This window comes from Prinia subflava, chromosome Z (genome assembly GCF_021018805.1).
Source record: "Prinia subflava isolate CZ2003 ecotype Zambia chromosome Z, Cam_Psub_1.2, whole genome shotgun sequence".
In the NCBI taxonomy this organism is placed as follows: Eukaryota; Metazoa; Chordata; class Aves; order Passeriformes; family Cisticolidae; genus Prinia; species Prinia subflava.
In genome coordinates, this window is record NC_086283.1 from 55,798,640 (window position 1) to 55,819,415 (window position 20,776).

The 20,776-nt window shown below is 39.6% G+C and overlaps 2 protein-coding genes across 4 annotated transcripts in view; both read right to left on the reverse strand.

Annotated features, from left to right (window-relative positions):
- Positions 1–3,413: 3,413 nt before the first annotated feature.
- Positions 3,414–13,020, reverse strand: MINAR2 (membrane integral NOTCH2 associated receptor 2). Its single transcript, XM_063423021.1, has 3 exons — positions 12,856–13,020; positions 4,380–4,625; positions 3,414–3,593 (listed from the first exon to the last, which is right to left on the reverse strand). Exons 1-3 carry the CDS (start codon positions 13,018–13,020, stop codon positions 3,414–3,416), a joined length of 591 nt encoding a protein of 196 aa, XP_063279091.1.
- A 5,603-nt stretch (positions 13,021–18,623) lies between these two features.
- ADAMTS19 (ADAM metallopeptidase with thrombospondin type 1 motif 19) overlaps positions 18,624–20,776 on the reverse strand; it is a 134,354-nt gene continuing 132,201 nt past the window's right edge. For all 3 annotated transcript variants that reach the window (XM_063422822.1, XM_063422823.1, XM_063422821.1), the window contains one exon: positions 18,624–19,857. In XM_063422822.1, the coding sequence (XP_063278892.1) occupies positions 19,706–19,857 (152 nt within the window). In that variant the 3' untranslated portion in view covers positions 18,624–19,705. The remainder of the gene's footprint in view (positions 19,858–20,776) is intronic.

Here is a 20,776-nt window from a genome sequence, read left to right on the forward strand (position 1 = left end):
ACCCTGAGGGTGATCAGGCACTGTAGTAGGCGCCCCAGGAAGCAGGTCACAGTGTTCATGAAGCCAGTGTTCATGAAGTCTCAGGCATATGGTGAGATTCTTGGGATGTCCTGTGCAGGGCCAGGAGTGGGAGTGGACGATCCTAATTGGCCCTTTCCAATTCAGCATATTTTGTCATTCTGTGAAAGTATGAAATTATATGTGTAAGTGTGCTCTTGGGGTAGGAGGAAACCAGTGAATGTAGATCACAGAGATTACTTACTGGAAACTTACCTAGTAGAGTTGTTTCGTTCATGAAATCATATAATGTTTAAGGTTGGAAAATACCTCTAAGATAGTCAGTGGCAACTCTTAAGCCAGTACCAGTGTTGTGACTGCTAAACCACATCCATGCAAATCCTGTCCACATGTTTCTTGAAAACTTCCATAGGTGGTGACTCCATCAATTCTCTGGGCAACCTGTTTCAGAGCATGACAACCACTCCAGTGAAGAATTTTTTTCATAATATCCATTCCAAACCTTCCCTGGCACAACTTGAGGCCATCTCCTCTTGTTCTGTCATTTGCTGTCTGGGAAAAGAAGCTGGCTCCCACATGTCTACTACTTCTTTTCATGTCGCTGTAGAGAGCAGCAAAGTCCTCCTGAGCCTCCTTCTCTTATAGTTTTATAAGCACTTTTGGAATACACTAAGCATTCTATTCTCTGACCACCAATACTGATGCTAATTAGTAAACTATTAGTACATTAGTAAATAATTTATTATTAATTAGCAAATTATTAGTAGTAAATAATTTATTATGAATTAGTAAATTCAAAATGAATTATTTTAATTTATTTTGAATGTTGTCTGATGACTTACCTTCTTCAGTCTTCATCACTAATGAATTAAAAGAACCCCAAACTACCCAAACCAACAAAAAGCAAAAAACTTCCCATGACAAAAGGAACAACACACAGCAATGTCTATCAACCAAAAATTTAATATTTTTTTTCTACAAGATATGTAAAGTAATATTGCATCAAATGGTTAAAGGAAGAGTGTCTAATTTATTGTTTTTAGAGTTAACACATGGTACAAGGGATCCCGAGGCTCCACCACTCTCCTCTGAAGAAAACCCTTTGTCTCGCAGTCTTTGTCGGAAGAAAACCCTTTGTCCGTTGGGCTGGTTGGTTTATTGAGTATTGAGGTGTTGTTTATTTTCCCATTACCAAGCGCACCGTTCGCGTCCCCACAGACAAGGAGCGCTCTCCCGGGGCGCAGCAGCGGCCCCGTTCCGTCCCGGGCGGGCAGACGCTCCCGCGGGCTGGGCGCAGCCGGCCCTTCCCGGCGGCCCCGCAGGCTGCGCTCCTTCCCGGCACGGGGGAGCCGCGCTCCGCCGCGAGGGGTCACCAAAGGAGCCCGCACCGCCGTGGCCCTTCCCCCGCAGCCCACAGGAACATGACATTGTTTAAAAAAAAAAAAAAAATAAAAACATTTCACCGATAGTCCAAACCGGCATCTTCGCGCCTGACACGTTCTTCCTCTTTGCTGGCTCTCCGCTAGGTGACAGCAGTGAAATCGGCCTGAAACAGCCCGTAGTGAACTCGTGCGGCTTTATCCTTTCAGCTAAGCCCTCGCAGAGCAATGCAGTTGGGAAACTCGCATTATTGGCCGTTTTCCTGGAAACTACAGAGCTCCTTGCTTTTAGGCTTCCAGCCTGCAGGCCTCAATAATTTACAAAAGTACGTCTCTGCATTATACGCAATGCACTTAAAGCAAATGTACTTGGGCTGGAAAAAAGTCAAGTATTGTTGGTTTAATGTGAGTAGTTACTTCATAATGTCAGCTATTAGTCTTGTAAAATACTCCCAAGCTCTTACTTTCGTAAACAGAATGGGCCTGATCTTTCAGACATGAACCCCCATCTCCACTGAAACTGCGGGAAGGCACGAGACTGAGTTCCCTTGTAACTTTACAGCAATATCCAATTTTGTAACAGGGATAATAATTTTATGCTCATGCATTTAAATGCTGCTACTCTTTTGCTGTTGTCTGCACACCAGATTAAAGCAGTAAGCTTTTTTACCTTGATTTTTTTTAGGTTGAATCGTCAAACTAACTATATTACGAGCTAGAGTAGGGTCCAAGAAATTACAGCACGCACAAGAATCAGTCATGGACTAGATGAGAAGGAAGGAATGAAATTCACTTGTCTGAAGATGACTTCATCTTGACATGAGTTAAAGCACTGTAAACCTGCTGTAAGTAGGGCACATTGTGGAATTTAGAGCAGACAGTACTAACCTTCTACCTTAGCTCTATTCCTGACTAATCCAAAGCACGTTCTGTAGGACAAGAAGCAGACCTGATATAACCTCAACTTTCCAGCTTCTGTGCATCTGTGAGATTCTCTTTTAAAAGGGAAATCCCTACCTCAACAGTATTCATAGCTCCTTAAATACTAAATATAGAAGTATAAAGTGTTTGTATCACACAGAGTATCTTTTCAGAAAGGAAATAATTACTTGAAGTTCTTGTCTCCCTGTCCACTCACTTTTTATTTTGTCATTATATCTCATGTTTTGATTCTCCTGAATTATTCTGAGGTGTATTAACTTAACTCTCTGGGTGCTCTAAACATTTAACTTTGTTCCTTTAATTTACAAAGATCCTTTTTCACAGCCTGGTTATATAAATTTAAAAATTTTAAGGTGCATTAATTCCAGTTTATACTATAGTACTCCATAGATTTTGTGAAAAAAGAAAATACTGCCACGCCATCTTTTGGGATGACAGAAATAATATATGTTGAAAGAAGATTACCTAGTGATGGAAGAATATTGTCACAGGTCTCAGGGATTTTTTTTCTGATAGAAACTCAGTGATCTAATTTCCGTTTTTTTTCTCTGACAAATATAAGAAAATACTTATGCATTTAGGCTGGCTTTTACTGCTGCATCATTCCAGCAATGCATTCAGTAACTAAGTAATTTGTTAATCTTTGTTTTATAATTCTTTGTGATATCTTGAATGATGCTTTATAATGCTTTTCTCTATTCTAAAAATGGCTATCAGGAAAAGACAAAGAGGATGGTAGGTGTTTATTAGAAGAAATAGTCAGCTGGTTCTCTATACACACAATATGTAACATACCACACATACAGACTTAAATCACTAGTCCAAAGCAGGCACTAAAAGGGATAGAGTTTTCTTTTTAAATTAAACCTGTAAGGAGATATTCAACTGTGCTCAGAATATTTGTCTCTTTTCATGGTCAATTCCTTGTGCAGTGCAGGAATGTTTTGAAGAAGTGATGTCAAATAAATTGTGTTTGTGACCAAAAAAAAAAAATGGAATTCAAATAAAACCAGAGAAGGGACTATTTTATTATAAATATTTATTGAAAAATGTTTCCATCATCATTTGGCTATACTAAGTAAGTAAAACACTAAGTGTGATTACAGTAATTAGGATGCAAATGGCTAGTACTATGAGCAGAATGATTCGGCAATATTTCGAATGCTTTTTTTCTCTCTCCTTCTTCTTTAACAAGGTATCATACCCAGGAGTATAAATATCCCCCATCCAAAACTGTAGATCGTTAGGATTTTCCTAGAAGAAAAATCAGAAAATGAAATCAGTTTCTCTCATTTGCACACAAATTAGAACATACCCAGAAGTATTTTGGCTATCGTCAGATACTGATTAATGAATTTAAGACATCCCAATACATATGCAAGACACTTTCACTTGAATGTAGGTTGTGCTACTTTCCAGATGCTGCAAATGTTCCACTGGGGAAAATTAAAACCACACTTTTCATCCAGGAACCAAAAGTAGGACACCAGCCATTGAAATGTGTTTAAAAACCCAGAACAAACCATGTTGTGTTCTCAAGAAGAGATGTCATTGTATAAACACAGTTCTGACTCCCTTTTCCAAAAAATGGAACAGCAGGAAAAAAATAAAAAGAGCAGTCCTAAAAGTGATTTGTGCCAATCCATAGGGAGATAGGATCCTGTATAGTGTGAGTGAAGCTGAGAAAACATATGTGATTTGATAACAAGATTTTGCTATGAACAGTTATTAAAATGACTATATAGTATGTATATGCCACATTTGTAGCTCCTCCCTGCATAAACAGGGAGGCTGAGTTGTAAAGTGTTGTGGTTTAAGAGTTTCTCTCATCAGAGGTCATGTACTGTAAAAATAAATTCAGATGTGTAGACTTTTTTCCTGATCAGACTCATGTTACTGTCATGTCTGTACCAACAAATACCTCTATATTTACTTATGTAATCCCACCTAAAGATCCAAGAAGGCTGCACAGTGATTTATGCATGCACCCAACAGCTCACAGCAACCCACTGGCTCAAACTCAGCACAACAGCCAATTACCTTTATGTGGCTGGCCAAGTTAGAGTGCAGTGACTGCCTGTCATAGTCTTGCACAGTCCAGGAAGGGATCTTTTTCTTCTCCTCCCAGTCAGCATCCACATGGATATCACTATACAATGGGTTGCTCTTGATTGTGGATTTCAGGGTGATGGGAGTAATGTGTTTCCCCAGGGACTTGTCTATTATTTCTTGACGGACCCTGTTGAAGTCTAAGCCTGGCAGCTCAGTGGCAGTTCTCTTTTCTCTCTGCAAGACACAAGTTAGATCAGAACCTGGCTTTTATTTGCATTTCCTACAATAGAGGCCCCCTTTCAGAATTATCACTTGTAATGCAACAGAATAATTTTAAAACTACACAGGCAACAATTTTTCTCCCTCTGGCAAACTTCTACAGTGAGGGAGACTGACTGCTCACTCTGGAGAGATTTCCTTCTTCTGGGGAAAGCAAGTGGCATAATATGAACATTAGATTCTTTTGCAAATGTGAACTGACATTATAATGCCTGCTGGAAGAAAGCCTCTGCTTTAGTGAAATAGTGCTATGGAGAGCTGCAGTAGAACATTATTACTTCTGGTGAAAGCCATGGATGTGTGATGCAGAAGCAAAGATGTAAAGCAGAATGATTGCAGGGGCAATGATGTGTAAATGACAATCTCAACTGCAAATGCATCTTTGATAGCAGAGATATGACTCACAGTTCTGTTCACACTCTTGAATGCTAGACTCATGTCAGGATGGCAAAGAGGCTCTTCATTCAACTGAGGGCACTGTCAGAATTCACAGGTAATTAAATATCTGAGTAGTCTCCCAATAACAAAAGTTGTTAAATAAGACTCAGAACATGTAGGTGTCAAGGGAGGAAGAAGAACAGCCCTGGTGGGATCACAGTTTTTGAGAGATCACAAGCTGCCTCTTAAAACATCACTAAAGGTCTCTTTAGTGTGTCTGTAAAGTAGTAGTTACAATACTTTTCAATCTGTAATTACTTGGAGGAATGCAATCAGACTCTTTAGTCCAAGCTATTCAATATTTGTCACAACCTTCTGTCCCCAAGACTTTTCAATTAACCTGGGTCACTAATTTGTGGTACCACAGTGTGTCAGGTACCTAAAAGACCTGCTTTTTGCAGAGCCTTTGTCTTACACTAACACCTCTCTCATCTCTCTGGACTTTAGAACCAACACGGAGCAAATTCATCCCTCTACATAAGTACTTTTGTCCTTAGGCGTTTTATGTTGAGTCAAGGGCAGCCTTGGCCTGACCTAGTGGTCCTGTGTCAGGTATGCTGGGGGGAGGAAATCCCCATCCCTCTCCCACTCTCAGAAATCACAAAGGTGTGGGCAGCATCTGTGCATCTTGCAGCAGATTTCCCTGAATTTTTCACTTTTACTGAGATCTCCAGATTTCAAGGTACCGCAGGATGGATGGACTTCAGCTGCAAAAGGGCTAGGGGCATGTTCTGCTTCTGCTTCTACCTTTCTGCTGAGAGCTCAGGGCATCTGACTTTGAGAACTGCTTGGACACTTCTTCAAGTCAGTGAAGGGCTAAGATGATAGCACACTGTTGGCTTCTTCTGCTTGAGTAATTTTCTGCCCTCTTTGTGGCTGGTGAATCCACTTCCAGTGGAAGTCAGCTGCTGTGTGCCATCACCTACTTCATGACTGCAGTGTCTGTGTGCATGTATAGACAGACTCATGTACATCAGTCTGAGGCAGGCATGTTGCAGGAAGCATAAAGACTGATTCCTTCAGAAAGTGAAGGTGGAGAAGAGAAGAAAACAGACTTTGTCTAAGAAGCTCTAGGAGGAAGCATCATGCTGGTATTCCTATCACTAAATCCTGCAAAAGTGACTAAGCATGTTTCCCATCAATAACTGCCATTAGTAGGCGGGTGGATCCTCAGTGACCTCCCTTCCTTCTGTTAGTTCATAATTTCCACATGTCATTCCTTAGCCTTCATGTATCCCCTGATAATATTGCTCTCTGCATTGCAGTTACAGCTGGCACTGAAGCCCTCTGGGCTGTACAGGCCAGATTTCAGCTGAGCTGGTGTTTTTAACTGCCTTTTTGTTCTGACTGCATTTTATTTTATTTACTTATTTCTTATTTAAGCTTTGTCGTTGACTTTAATGACTCTTCCCTCAGGCTAGCTAAATAGTTGAATTTGGAGAACATTTTGTTGAAGTATGCGAACTGTCTCACCAGGGGATGATTGGTCTCCCTAGGCTAAAATGTTGTAAAAAGAATGTGACTTGACAGTAATTTTTAAAGCTGTTTTAGATAAAATTCTCCAAAACTTGGAATAGATGGCATGATGCAAAATTTGTTCATGAAAACAGTGTTTTGTGGCAACACTATTTTCCCCTACTGTCTGAAGTACCTTTCTTTTCATGGGCATGAGGAGAGTGTGGTGGCTTGGAGCAGATATAGAAAGTGAATACATTGGGAGGGTCAACTGAGTTTTATCATGAGAACTGGACTGGAATTTGGGGTAGGATATAATTTGCAGAAATTTTGGAGAACAGACATTGAAGTGGAAAACTAATTGGGAGAATGTACTTGACTATAGCAGATGCTTGATTGCAAAATTTCTGCAGTAGATATGTCCTACAGACGAATTAGGGAAAAGAAAGGACAGAAGCTGGAATCACATGCAAAACCCTGAAGTTTTAGGGCTATGAAATTATACGAAGAAATAGGAACAATATTGCACTAAACCTGTGCATTTCTAGAAGCAGAGAAACATGATTAGATAACAAAAATATGCTTGCTAGTATTAATTCCTGAAAAAGCTATTTTTTTTACATTTTCTTTCAAAATTGAAAATACTTCCCAACCTTTGTCAGAGACTCTGACTCATGCAGCAAATGTTCAAAAAAAAGAGAAAAGAATTGTATATTTAGGTATCATTACAGAATTCATACAATACACACTGAATATAAGAAGACAGTGTGAATGAAGGTGGAACAGAACAGATCAAAGGAAATTTATGCTATTATTCACTGAACAGAAGGAGAAAACAGCAAATAATTAAAGGAGCAGTAGTTATGAAGAACACTGAAAACTATAGTTGAAATATGTTTATGAAACACTTATTTAACAAGATGAAGATTGCTCAAGTTTGCAAAAACATAACTGTGTTTGATCTACAAATACTTCATGAGCAATTACATTGTTATAACTGGTTAATACCTCATTTTTCACCTAGAAGAGTATGTCCCTTTTTGACAGACCCAGAGACGAGTCATGTGCAAGTCCTAGTATTCTGTGAAAAGCCCAAAGATCTACAGAGGGTCAATGTTAGTTCCATCACTGAGTCAACATGTTCCTACTCCATTTCTTTTCTTGCTGGTTATTTTATAATGCAAAGTATGCATATCTTACAACACATATAGCTAAAATTATAATTTAGTCTTTATTACTATGAAACATTTTTATCTCATTTTCATCTTCTCTTCATCCCTCTGTTCTCACTACAACTGTTGTTGGTAGCACTGAAACAATCCAAGAGCCTAACCATTCTTTTCTCAGCCTGTGATATGAGGTATCATATCACAAGGTTGGATCACCCATCAAACCTAGGACATCACCAGTTAAGGCTAGACCTTGGTTTCAAGCCCATCTACCTGAAAGAAGAGACAGAAGAGAACAGATGAGCCAGTTAAGCAATTGAGGAAATTTACTTCCTGGAACTCAAGCTTTTCTTTCCTTTCCCCGCCAGATAGAACCTGTTGGGGTCAAAAAGCACCTCAAACTTAGGCCGTGGTCAGGGTGAGAGAAATCTCACCCACAAGGCGTCATGGGAGCTCTCTATGTAGATTAGAAAGGTCTCCGTTCCCCTTGTTACCATTGGTTACTTTTTGCTGCAATAATTTGCATATTTAGACTCCACCCTTTCATACTCTATATAAGTTATTGTAACCCTCACCCTGACCCTCACTTTTTTGGCACAGCCTATACTGAGCTGGGTTTGCTGTTTGTTGCTTTGCTTCTTATTAAACTGGCTCTTTTGGGGGCACCAGATCATGCCCATCTCTCATTTATTTTGCCGCCAAGGGGACTTTCTCCCCCAAAATCCAATGGTGACACCCGGCCTTCCTATCTGGGCCTGGGCTGTCACAGAACCTGTTTTTCTGCTCCCATGGCCAGTCCCATTCTCCAGCTGATGTTGGCAATGATGTTCAGGGAAAGTAAGAAATGCAATTGATGGGCAGCTACACCTTGAAGTTTTAACCAAGGCAGTCCTACAGGAACATGCAGCCACTAGATAGCACAGGATTTGTTTCATGACAGCTTTCTCAATCCTAATGAAAGGGATTAGCATGGTGGTCATTGTATCTGTTAGTCGTTTGTTTACTATTATAACCCTCTGTTGTGCAAAAACCTTGTAATTGATTGTGGACCCTCCCTGCAGTGGTAAGGACATTTTTCTTATGTTGAGAACTATTTTGAAGGCAGACAAAAGGTCTGACAGACAAAAAACTGCTAGGGTGTAGTGAAGAATCCCTGTAGTAGGCGTATCAACAGTACAGGTATTGCTGGACATTTGGAAAATAAAAAAGCTTTTTTGTTATGAAGACTATCAGCACTTAAGAGCTTCGTTCAACAAATCACATATTACAAGAGATGCTATGGAAAAGCAACCAGGAAGGCAAGGATTAACCAAAGGTGCAAAAAGAAATATGAAAGACAGTTGGGCACACAGCTCACATCAAGGATTCCTGAGAAGCCTGGGCAGGTCCAGACATGACCACAAAGATGATCAGAGGGTTGGAGCACCTCTCCTATGAAGACAGTTTGAGCGAGCTGGGGTTGTTCAGCCTGGGATAGAAAAGGGTACCAGGAGACCATGTAGCAGCCTTCTAGAACATACAGATGTCAGACAAGAAAGCTGGAGAATTCTTACAGAAATAAGACAAGGGAAATGGCTTTCAACTGAAAGAGCGAAGGTTTAGATTAGCTATAAGGATGACATTCTTCCCTGTGAGGATGGTGAGACATTTCTACAGGTTGCCTGGAGAAGTTGTGAATACCCCATCCCTGACGGTGTTCAAAGCCAGGTTGACTGGGGCTTTGAAGACACCTGCTGAAGTGGAAGACATCTCTGACTATGGCAGGGGAGTTGGAACCAGATGACCTGTAAGGTCCCTTCCAACTCAAACCTTCCTATGATTCTATGATGCTAGAAATTAAACTTTTCTTAAGGAAGGAAATGAAGGGGATCTGGATTCCTTGTCAGAGACATTAAGGCAGCCTCAGATATCACAAAACTGAAAAGCCACCTGACATAGACAGGAAAGAGATCAGTAGATGGTTATAAAAACTTCAGCCAAAGTGACAGGGATTATTTAGAGAAAAGTGAATATTCATATGGATTATTTTAGCTGCGCATCATTGAGAATATTTTTTGTAATAAATTGTTTAGTTAAAAAACAATTATCTGTCAATTATATTAATTATCTATCAATTATATGTTTTATCTGTCATTGGTTATGCAGTTCTGCAGGGCTGTGAGTGCATTATATAAAAACATTTGTACAGTCTCAGACCAAAGCTCCTGCCAACCTTGCAGCTGGCTCTTATTGTGGCCAGTTGCAGATGTCTGGGGAAGAATAAAGGAGAGAGTGGAAATACATAATGTACGTATGAGCCAGGGAACAAAGAAGCGACTCTAAACCGGCACCTAACTTATAGATTTTTAAAAAACCCTCTTGTCCTGGTATACTGAGAAACAAGCAAAGGCAGGACACAGGCATTATCTCATATGTAAGGCAAAAAACCACCATGCCAAGAAGCAGCATGCTGCTAAGGCTGAATGCTCTCTGCCGACTTCCAAAAATAGGGGGTGGAAGGGCAACATAAACAAGAAAGAGAAGTTTGAGAATTGCATAAAACTACCAAGCTGACTACAGGGGAGACATGCATGAGAAACAGATATGGAGGATTAATCATCGGGTGTGTGCTGGGCATTAAAACATATTGTGGGGCAAACAGTCCAGCAGGACTGGAAATTGTCAGGCTGAGCAGGATGCGGTCAGCAGTGATCCATTTCTAGGAGAAAGTCTGTGCTTTTTAGGCTGCTTTTCACAAGGAAGGGCCAAAATTCCTGGACTACTTTATGGTTTGTTTTAGTCAAAGTACACGATGAAAGTACATGCTAGACAGAGAAGCTGTTTAGTTTGCCTAATACCAAAGAGGAAAGTACGGAGAAAGACCAGCAGCTTTTTGTCATTATATGAAGCTGCTTTTTATAATGGAAACAAATTTTAAAATTTATAGGTGGAGAAAACACATAAGCACTTTTGTGCATTTGAATTTAAGTGATCTCATAATAAAGGTTTAGAAGAGACCACAAATACACCACTGAGCAGTCACTTTGCATAGGGAGCCCTGAGTAGCATTGGTTTCTTAAAAGAATATTAACTTCTAAAGAGGGAATTTAGGCTACTCTCAAGGTTTAATGACTTTAGGAATCTTTAGATCATGCACACATGTTCTGAAATTAATTCTCTCTCTCCTTCCCACCCCCCTTTTTCCATTTCTAAATTAACTAACCCTTAACCCCATTATCTCTCTCATCTTAAAGTGAAATATGTTATTCCGGCACCATTAGCTCTCCACTGTGCCATCGTGTTTCTTCTAATGTCTGGAACTCATCAGTACTTTTCCCTTTTTTTGATTGTCAGCAAGAGGGGAAAAAGAAGGCGAGCTCCTAAGGGAGAGAGAACGGTAGAATGAATTTTATCTGGACAGCTTGAATTCACTAATGATTACACTTAAAAGTATAGATTGTGTCCTAGGTTTAACACTTATAAAATATACCACTTTGAAAACTCCATTTTTGGAGGCATGGTGAGTAAGTACAGACGTTTCCTTTGAAACAGCCATCCCGGGGCTGGGACACGGAGTTCCAGGAAAACCTTCTCGCTGGTGGCAAAAAAGCAGAGCACAAGTCAAAAAGCACGGGGCTCCCCACACATTTTTAATCCTCCCGCAGCTCTGCAGCCCTGGCTTGTTGACAGTGCGTCCTGATTGACAACAATGGGGAAAGGGATTCCTGCTGCTGCGGAGGCTCTGTGTGTGGCTGCCTCCCTCCCGCACAAGAGAGGGGCTTGGGTGGGAGGAGAGGGTGAGGCCAGCATTGCACCATACCCTGTAGTTTGGGTTCCTTCAGGCTCCGTCCCTCGGTTGGGGCTGCTTGCATGGGGCACTACGGGCGACCGCGTGTTCCCCGCCCCAGCTCTCCTCGGGGAGCCGCCAGCAAGGATTATACAACACGAACAGAGTGGCTGGAGGCGCTGGGAGGGGTGTCTGGGGTGGGGAAGAAGCTAGGGAAAGTAAGGGGGGAGCATGGAAGCGGGTGGCACGGAGGGAGGACTTCTGCAGTTGGAAGAGGACTGGAATGGACTCTGGGAGGGAGCGAAGGGGTTTAGAGAGCTGATGGGGAGAAATGTCTGAAGAGGGAGAAGTGCAACAGGAAATAGCTGTGGGAGACTTGCAGCATCATTCTCCTCCCTTTCCCCAGGTTCAAGCTTTTTTGGTTCTTACTCCTCATTCCTCTGGGGAATCAGACCCCCACCCTAAGGATCCTGAGAATGTAGACCCTTCTGCATCATCCCCCCCTCACCCCCCAACCACTTATTTATGTCTCCATCCCTTGACAAGAACCAGACCTTGCAGCTTTTGCTCATGCTAGGGGTGGGGAAAGGCGACGAGCTCCCCGGGCAGCAGCAGGGAAGGAGCACTGTGCAGCAGCAAGTGGGGCCCAGAGGGGTGTGAGCTGATGCAGCTGTACTGCGGCTGATCCAGACGTGAACTTCTCCTCCGCCAGCTCCAGGGCCTCTGCTAGGCAGTGCACATTTACATTTTTACCAAGAAACTGCTTCTACCTCTGTATAATAACCTGGATTAATGCAGCCAGCATGTTTCGTGCTTTCAACTGTTGTCTTTCAGTATAACAGGAAGGCCAAAGTTGAATGAGAAAAAAAGAAAAAGAGGGGGAAATAAAAAGGAAGTTACGGTGAGCTATGTAAATATAGCAAAAATCTCTAATGTCCCTCTAATGTGCCTTTTCATCAAGTTTAAAGGGATATATATGACTTCACTTTCAGTTTTAAATCTGGGGCTTTTGTTACTCGTTCAGAGAGCACATTCCTTGCACACCTTTAGTACAATTAAGTGGTATTTGACTTCAGTAGACTTTCTGCAAGAAGCAATGAAAATGTTACAAAGAGCAGTAGAAAGCCTGAATACACTGAAATAAAGTCAGTGGACCCCCCCTGAAGAGAGTAACTCTTCCATGGAGCCTGATCCTCACTGAGGTCAATGGGAAACTATACAGGAATATTAACAATGTGGACTAAGAGATGCAGGAATCCGAAACTACAGCTGATGTGTCACCGTCACCTATTTTTTTTCCTGATCCTTAAAACAAGGTAGAAAAATCAGGAAAATGTCAGCCTCTTTTAGACCTTACCTGTAAATAGATCCTGTTGTGCCACCGCTGCACTCCAGGTAAAGCTGCTTCTGGGAATTTTGCCCATTTGGCTGGTAGAAAGGCAGAGCTTTTCACTAAAGATTTAACCTCCAGCTGCAGGAATTTGTCAGGATGGTTGTTGTTTGGCAAAACAGAGAGGTCCATGTTTCTGTGCTGTAGAGTAATAATGAAAACAGCCCCAGCTTCTGCTTCCTGACTGTGCATGCTCTTTCTATTATTAATGACATGAAGAAGGATACAAGTTTCCTGAAACTGTATCTGACCCCTGTTTGGTATCAGGCTCACTTATATCATCTACCAATGATAAAAGATTGTTTAGAAGTGGCAGAGCAGACAGGACAAGTTTCTGTAAGTACCTGGCTTAAGTTTTCAGGTTCAAGGTTTGTTTTGATAGATACATGTGTGCTCATTAAAACTGAGTCCCAGTGAGTATAAGACACTTAAATGCATACCAGCACTTCCTCAAGTTATCTGCCAAAAATGTCAAGCCTACAATACTTCAAAGTAACATTTTTTTCCCCCGAGAAAATTAGAAGCAGCTTCCAGTCAAAGCAAGTCCTCCTTTTCTGCAGCAGTACCAAGAGGGTCCATTGTCCTGTGTGGGTTGGTACCATTTACCACAACAGCCATGACATGCACTTTTTTTAGGGTCAGGGATTTCTTTCACAGTAAATTCTTCTTGACCCTGGAAAATATTAGATTGTTTCAAGTAATTGATAACAGAAGTTTTCAGGGAATTGATTCTGCTCCCATTCAAATGAGTGGAAAATTTCACTGTTACTGATTTGAATGATGTAGTCTTAGTCCCATCACTTTTGTTACTTTGAGATTTGATATTTTCATCATCATTTTATGAGTCTTAAATCCTTTTGACTTTCAGCTGATGAAATTCCCCTTCTCATTATGGCCTCTATGTACAACTGGCAAAAGTAGCCTCCTCATTCTTACTTTAACCTTTTCTTAAAATATGTATGTTTTTCTAGGATGTTTCATTTTGATGAAACTGCCACAGAGGATAAGCTTTTAAAAGTCCATTACTTTAAATCCAGGAAAACCTTTTTTGAAGCAGATTTGTGCTAAGAATTAGGGCATCACAAAAAATTTAGCTCTGTACTTAGATCACAGACTCAAACCAATCTATTTACCACACAGAAAATAGCTGAAACATAGAAACTAAATAAAAATAGAAAAATATTTTTAAATCCTAAAGTAAAAATGAATAGTTTGATATACATATAAGTTAAACCCTTTATTTACTTAGAAAGCTCATGATGTTTGCTTGCATGTAACTATTGGAGATTATTCTACAGCATATCTGTTTAAAATTATTAATATGGCACCTTTCAAGAAGATGCTCAAATAAGTATCTGTGAGCAGCCACAAGAGACAGTAGTGACTGTGTTTCTGAGTGGATGTGCACGCTTTTGGGGAACCTGGTGATAAATTTACAACTGTGTCTCCCCAGCCTAATGAAGCTCTGAAATACTAATACATCTTTACAGTGTAGCCTAGGGATTACAATGAACCTGCAATTTTAGACTTACTATGACACATAGTTCTCACTTTTTCACTGTGCAGTAATAACTGAGAGTAATAATTTGTGTTCTAAAATGCATGGGAATATGCAACCATGACTTCTTAAACATAGACTTTCCAGCATCTCTTGAAACATGGGGCTTTTCTGTGCTATTGTAACATAAGATGTTGTGTGCCTGTATGAGTTTACATACCAACACTACCCCATTAGACACAAGAGCATAAAGGACACTTTACTAAGTCAGACCTCTCCCAGCATCTATCACTTTGTTTGAAAAGGGCAAAACCAAGATGCTGTTAAGGGAGACAGTGTACACCTGGCCACTTTTACTCTCTCAGAAGCCATGCAATTTTTATTTGTACTGAAGTAGCTCTTTCCCAGGCCTTTTATTATCTATTTGTAAATTGTCAATGAGTTGTCTAACTGCTTTTCAATTCTTCTGATAGTACCTCCTCCAGAAGCAAGCTTCAGAACCTCATGACTATTTGTCTAAATTGCTTACTTTTATATCTTTTAAGTTAATTTCCATATTAGCCATATCAAAGATGCCTTCTTTGCAGTATTGTAGGGTTTTAAGAAGAGCTCCCCATGTTGCATCACCTTCAGGATTTTTTAAACTATCGTTATCTCACTCTTTCTTTTCAAACTGAATTATTAACCTTTTTAATCTCCTCTTGTAAGACACCTAGTATATCACCTTGCTAATTATTTCCCATTTTCAATGCGTTAAACTGTAATTCCACAAAATAGTTCATAAGAATGCAGCAACCATATGCACATGTTGTGGTTACACTGGTTCCAAAAATGGGAAAAATTAAGTCTTCTGACAACATCCATCAGTTTTAGGGGCTTTAGTCCCTGCTATTCTCATAGCAGTTAGTAACTCTTATAGGGCTAGTAACTTCATTTCTGTGACTGCCAGTTGCAAATTCAGTATCTCATAGGAATGGTTCAGGCTATTTTCATAGCTATAATACTTGACATTTACCTACATCAAAGTTTTTCAGTTAATGTCTTGTCTAATCACTCAGTTTTGTGTTTCTTGCCAATTGAGGCAAGAGGAGTTAATTGAGGAGTTAATTGAGGAGTTAACCAGAAGAGCTTAATGTCACCCATGTAGATGGAGAACTCAGTTTTTACTCTTCCTCATGCCATGGATGAAAATGCCAAAAAACCTAACTTTGTAGGTAACCATACTGCTGACTTCTCTCTGTCCTGGAAGATGACCATTTTGCTTCCAATCCTTTAATCATCTTCCAAGCCATGAAGATTTCTCCTGCAGTGTGAACGCAGTTTCTTGATTATCCTGTAATACTGAACTTAATCAGAGATTTCCGTGTCCAGCAGATCTTCTTTGCTTCATTCACAACTGAAGCCATGCTGACTCTTACCCAAGACCACATGCATATCCTGATTCTCAGGGATCTTACTTTTTCCTCATCGGCTATTGTGACAGAACTCCCTAACCTGTAGCTCAAGGGTTTGCCTTTTCCACAGGCAGGAATTGTACTGCAGTCTGCCAGTCCTCTGGCAGACCAACTGCAACAACACTCTGAGCACCGTAGCAAGTGGCTCTGATGCCAATTTCCCTGTTGTGTTCTTCCAGTATTCTCAGGTGACTGGAACCCTAGATACTGTTTGCATCTAACATACTCATTTTGTCTTATTTCCTGTATATTTCCTTCATCTTGATCCAGCTTCTGTGACATCTCTGCTATAAGGAACCCTGCAACATTTCATCTGGAAAAGCCAACACAAGTAATTCACTGACGTCTTTCATTGCTTTATCATTCCTGAGCGTCCCTTTCACACAAGGGTTATGAGATGGTCTGGCTGTCTCCCTATTTGACTTCCTGGTTTGGATATATTTCAGGTTCCCTTTCTATTAGTTTGCACATCTTTTTTACGGACCTCTTTAAATTCTTTCTTAGTGCTTCTAATTTTATAATTGATTATGGCTAGGTTTTAGGGTCTTCATTGGTCTCATGATGCAGGCAAACTTTCTGTTTTAAGTGTATTTTTTGAATACGCAAATGGCTGCTTTCCTGTCCCTGAAGAAGATAATGAAAACTGAACGGAAAAAACCTTAAACAACCCAAAATGAAACCCACTTCCTCCCAAACAAAGCAGCAATTTCCCTTTCATAATAAATGACAATGCAATTAAAATTCAGGCATTTCTTTAAGAGAGTTATGAGAAGTGGTAGCTGTTGTGACTTTTGGTCACTACTCCAGCTGGCCAGCACATATGTGGGAGAAGGAAGTAAACCTGCTGTGCACCAGCCTGGCACAATCCCTGTGTACCACTTAAATCCTACTTAATCCAACAACATGCGGTCTAAGTGGTATTTAATTAGCAGAGAGGCCTACTATAGCCCTTAGGAGCTAAGAGTGAGTTTCACCTTTACATGCCAGCTGAAATTGACTGATTTGACACTCATCTGTTGAAATGTTACATACTCATCAGGCTGGAAGGAAAACATATTAATGCAGAGGGATTGCTCTTGGAGAAGAAAGAACAAATAATAATAAAAAAAAGAGTTAACTCTGGACTGTCTATGCCCGCATAAGGCTATGGCTTGCCTGAACACAGCAGGAAAGGGCTGCCTGCTGCCACCCAGGTCTATGGAAAACTCTGCAGGGCTGGCACATGCCTGCCCTCCCCACAGTGGCTCAAGCCATAGCCTGAGCACATTTTCAGAACGTCCTTATAATTTTCTGACCAAAGGGGTATTTCAGTCTGTACTGATCCTCTGAATGATGATAAAATATATTGAAGCAGTAAAATGAACTTGCTTTCAAAATCAGAGGTATATTTGCTATTCAGGCATAAAACTGCTTCAAAATGATTCTCTCACATTTAACTAATAGCTTTGTGCTACAGATGCTAAAAGAAACAGAACCAGACTTATCAGCAGTATAACATCCTAATTGCACTTATTACATTTTTAAAAAATGTCATTTTAAACCACAACTTTCCATCCCTGTCTCCCAATGATAAGTACTTCCTTTTCGTGATCTTTTTAAGAGGCCATGGGAGGATGATTTCAGCAGCAGTCACTGATTTGTTTTTGAGAGGGTTAAAACACATTTTTTAAATTTTTTGATTAAGATGACATTTTTGTTAATGAAACATTCGAAATCAGCAGACATAAACATTTAGATCTGTGAGGATATCACTGACTGATAAAAAATTGTCCTCTGGCTCCTAATCTGGAGGCATCTTTTCTTTTGCTTGATTTTCAATTGTGATTCAAGTGAGTGCAGGAGTATTACCAAGATCTGGTGCTAGGCATGAAGAAAATTTAAAATAGTAATTGCTTCTTCTGCCTGCCAACTACAATAATTCTCTCAGACTTTCACATGTGCATCTGTGACATTAAGGAGTTATGCCCCAGAGCAACTAAATTTTCTGTGCATTGAAACTTTTTAATTATGCAAAATATAACATTTCATGATGTCAACAGTTTTTCTTTTTTTTTAACTTTAAATAATACCAGAAGGTATTTTATTTAAAATCATACACTAGCTCCTCATTAAAGTTGCAGTTTTCAAATGTGGAGCAGTAAGATGCCAAACCAAAGATTACAATAGTACAGCTATTTGAAACATAGATGTTGATTTCAATGGGAGTTAAGACTGCATCTAAGTATTCTTCTTGGACAGAATCACAGTCCTGATTGGGGGCCTCAATTTATTGTCTGTGGATATCTGTGCTTATCTCTCTGTGGAAACTGTGTCAATACCTGTACCAAATAGGTACACTAGACTATAGTCTCAGGGAAGGAAAAGCAACAATCACTTAAATAAAGCTGCATTCCCTTTTTGCTTTGACCAGAAAATATGCCTTTCTGTTTATTTCTCCAGCTGTCTTGCCTTCAGGTTTTGTGCTCCTACATATTTTCAGAACATATTTAAAGGCTTGCATCACAAAGTGGGGTCAGAAGGCCTACGGCTGTCCACTTGCCCAGTGGTTATAGGACTCACCTGACATAAATACCTGCCTCTCCACAGAATGTTACTTTGTTATTCTCAACTTTCCATATCTATCAAGGCCACTGGGCAACAGGATGATGTGTGTGTCTGCAGCTGCAGAGTGGTGCCTAAGTCAAGAAGCAGAAGACACTCATACTGTAGCTGTACCTGCTGTCACACAGGGTTCGATGGATTAATCTACCAGACACAGGCACACAAAAAAAGAAAAATCCAAATAACAAAAGGAGCTTTACTTTTTATTTGAAAACGTAAAAATCATGTGAATCATGTACAATATTTTCTCATAAGGAAAATCTTAGCTGTTTCATAATGTTTCACAAAACCGTAAAACATTTAATTTTTATAAAGACTTTCTCATTAGACAAAGATAAAACTAAAGTAGTATTACAAAGCTATTTTCTAAATCATCAGCAGAGAACTGAGAATGTTTAACAGATTAATTCATACAAGTGGCAGGAGAAAGGACCCTTCCATTTGTAAATCTGCAAAAGGACACACAAAGGTATAGAGGGGCATGGGTTTTTTGTTTCAAAACTTTAAAAATTAAGTGACACGTTAAAACACTACAGAACGTGGATTCATAGGATGGTACAAGTTCTAGGACTGCATTTCTCTACACTACCTCAAACAGTGCAACAGTGATTCAGTGTAAATCTCTACAGTGTTTCATTGATTTAATACTTGTGTTCAAGTATGTGTCCATGAGAATGATCAAAATCTCTACTTAGCTATTTTAATTTTCTTGTTTATAATATAAGTTACAGTAGAATATCCCCTTCAGTATGTTTCTAAATCAAATGAACTAATTTCACAATACATTCTGTAATAACCTGTTTAATAATGTTAGCTTGTTCACTTTGACATCTGTTGCAAAAAACACAAGATCATTCTGACTCCAAATGTCAAAAATATAATAAAATTAAAAAGGTCTTTATTTCCATATACAACAAAACTATTCAGCTAAATTAAAATAAATTCAAGATAATGTCTTTTTTTTTTTTTGCAACAGATGACCTTAATGAAAATAAACATTTAAAATACTAGTTACTATTTTTTTAAAATTCTGATAAATGTATCCAAAAGTGTTCATATAAAAATTAATTATGAAAATGTCAGAAGATAAAACATGTTGGCTGTCTAGCCAAAACCATTAATGATGTCTGGCAGGCAAAAATAAATTAATTTGATTAAATTATACGTCATCTGATAATATTTGGTCTGAAGAAGCCTGTGTGAGTGTGTGTGTTTATAAATAATAAGATTGCAAAGAGCTGAGAGCCAGCCAGCCTGACAGAGGTCAACTCTTTTGTTGCATTTTTTGCGCATAAAAGTCCCTGCACGTCTCACAGCATCGCTGATACCACCTCATGTCTTGACAGAGGTTCTTCTCTCTTATCACTCTGCAGTACACAGGCCACTGGTCTCCTAGGCACTTGAATGTTAAAGCAGCTGTGAAACAACAAAAGCAAAATCAAATATACATTACTGTTGCCTTTACTAGTGAAGAATCACGTAGCAAAAGAGACAAGGACATAAGAAGTGTATCTGGGGAAGAGAAAGGGCTATAATGTAGATATTTAACAAAAGAAGGATTTCCCCTCATCCTCCTCTTGTTAATATATTCAACATCAACATTTTTTAAGGCCAGCTTTACTTACAAATTGGATTAAGTTGCACTGAACTTAATTTGTTTAATGTCATGCAGCCGTCTTCTCACAAGTGAGTGGAGCTCATCTTTCTGCCTAGTTTCACTTATGAAAACCTCTTAGCTTATCACAAAAGGACTGTGGTACTAGAGTTGGAACTTTTCACATTTAGTTATACATATCAAGTGTAATTAAATACCTGAAAATGTTGCATGTAGTGCATACATGGAATTAAAAAGGCAACCCAGTGAAAAACAGGGCACAAAAACAAGCTATTGTCCAAAACCCATCACAACACTGAAAAAAGAAGTCCATCTCAGATTTGAGTTAACCTCCAATGCTAAACAAAGGAAGGAAAATTTGCAAAAGAGCTGGTGGCACAATCCCCATCAGCTTTCACTAGAACTAACCCCAAATCAAAAGGTCTCTACTGCATGATATGAATGCAACCGGAGGCCAAAATTATTAATATACTGAATAGAAGCATTGCATTATGTGTTTTGGAGATGTTAAGGTTTCTACTGGACTGGATTCTGACTCCATGCTGGATGACACCGACTAATATCAGTGCTACATAATCCACGTCATGAGGACAACATAGCCCAATTTTTTTTTTTGCACTTCACATTAAGTCAAATTTTAATTGACACTGTATTTTTTGTGTCATTCCTTTTGATTCACTTGACTAAGTGACACAAAACTGCTTATATAACCTCCCCAGA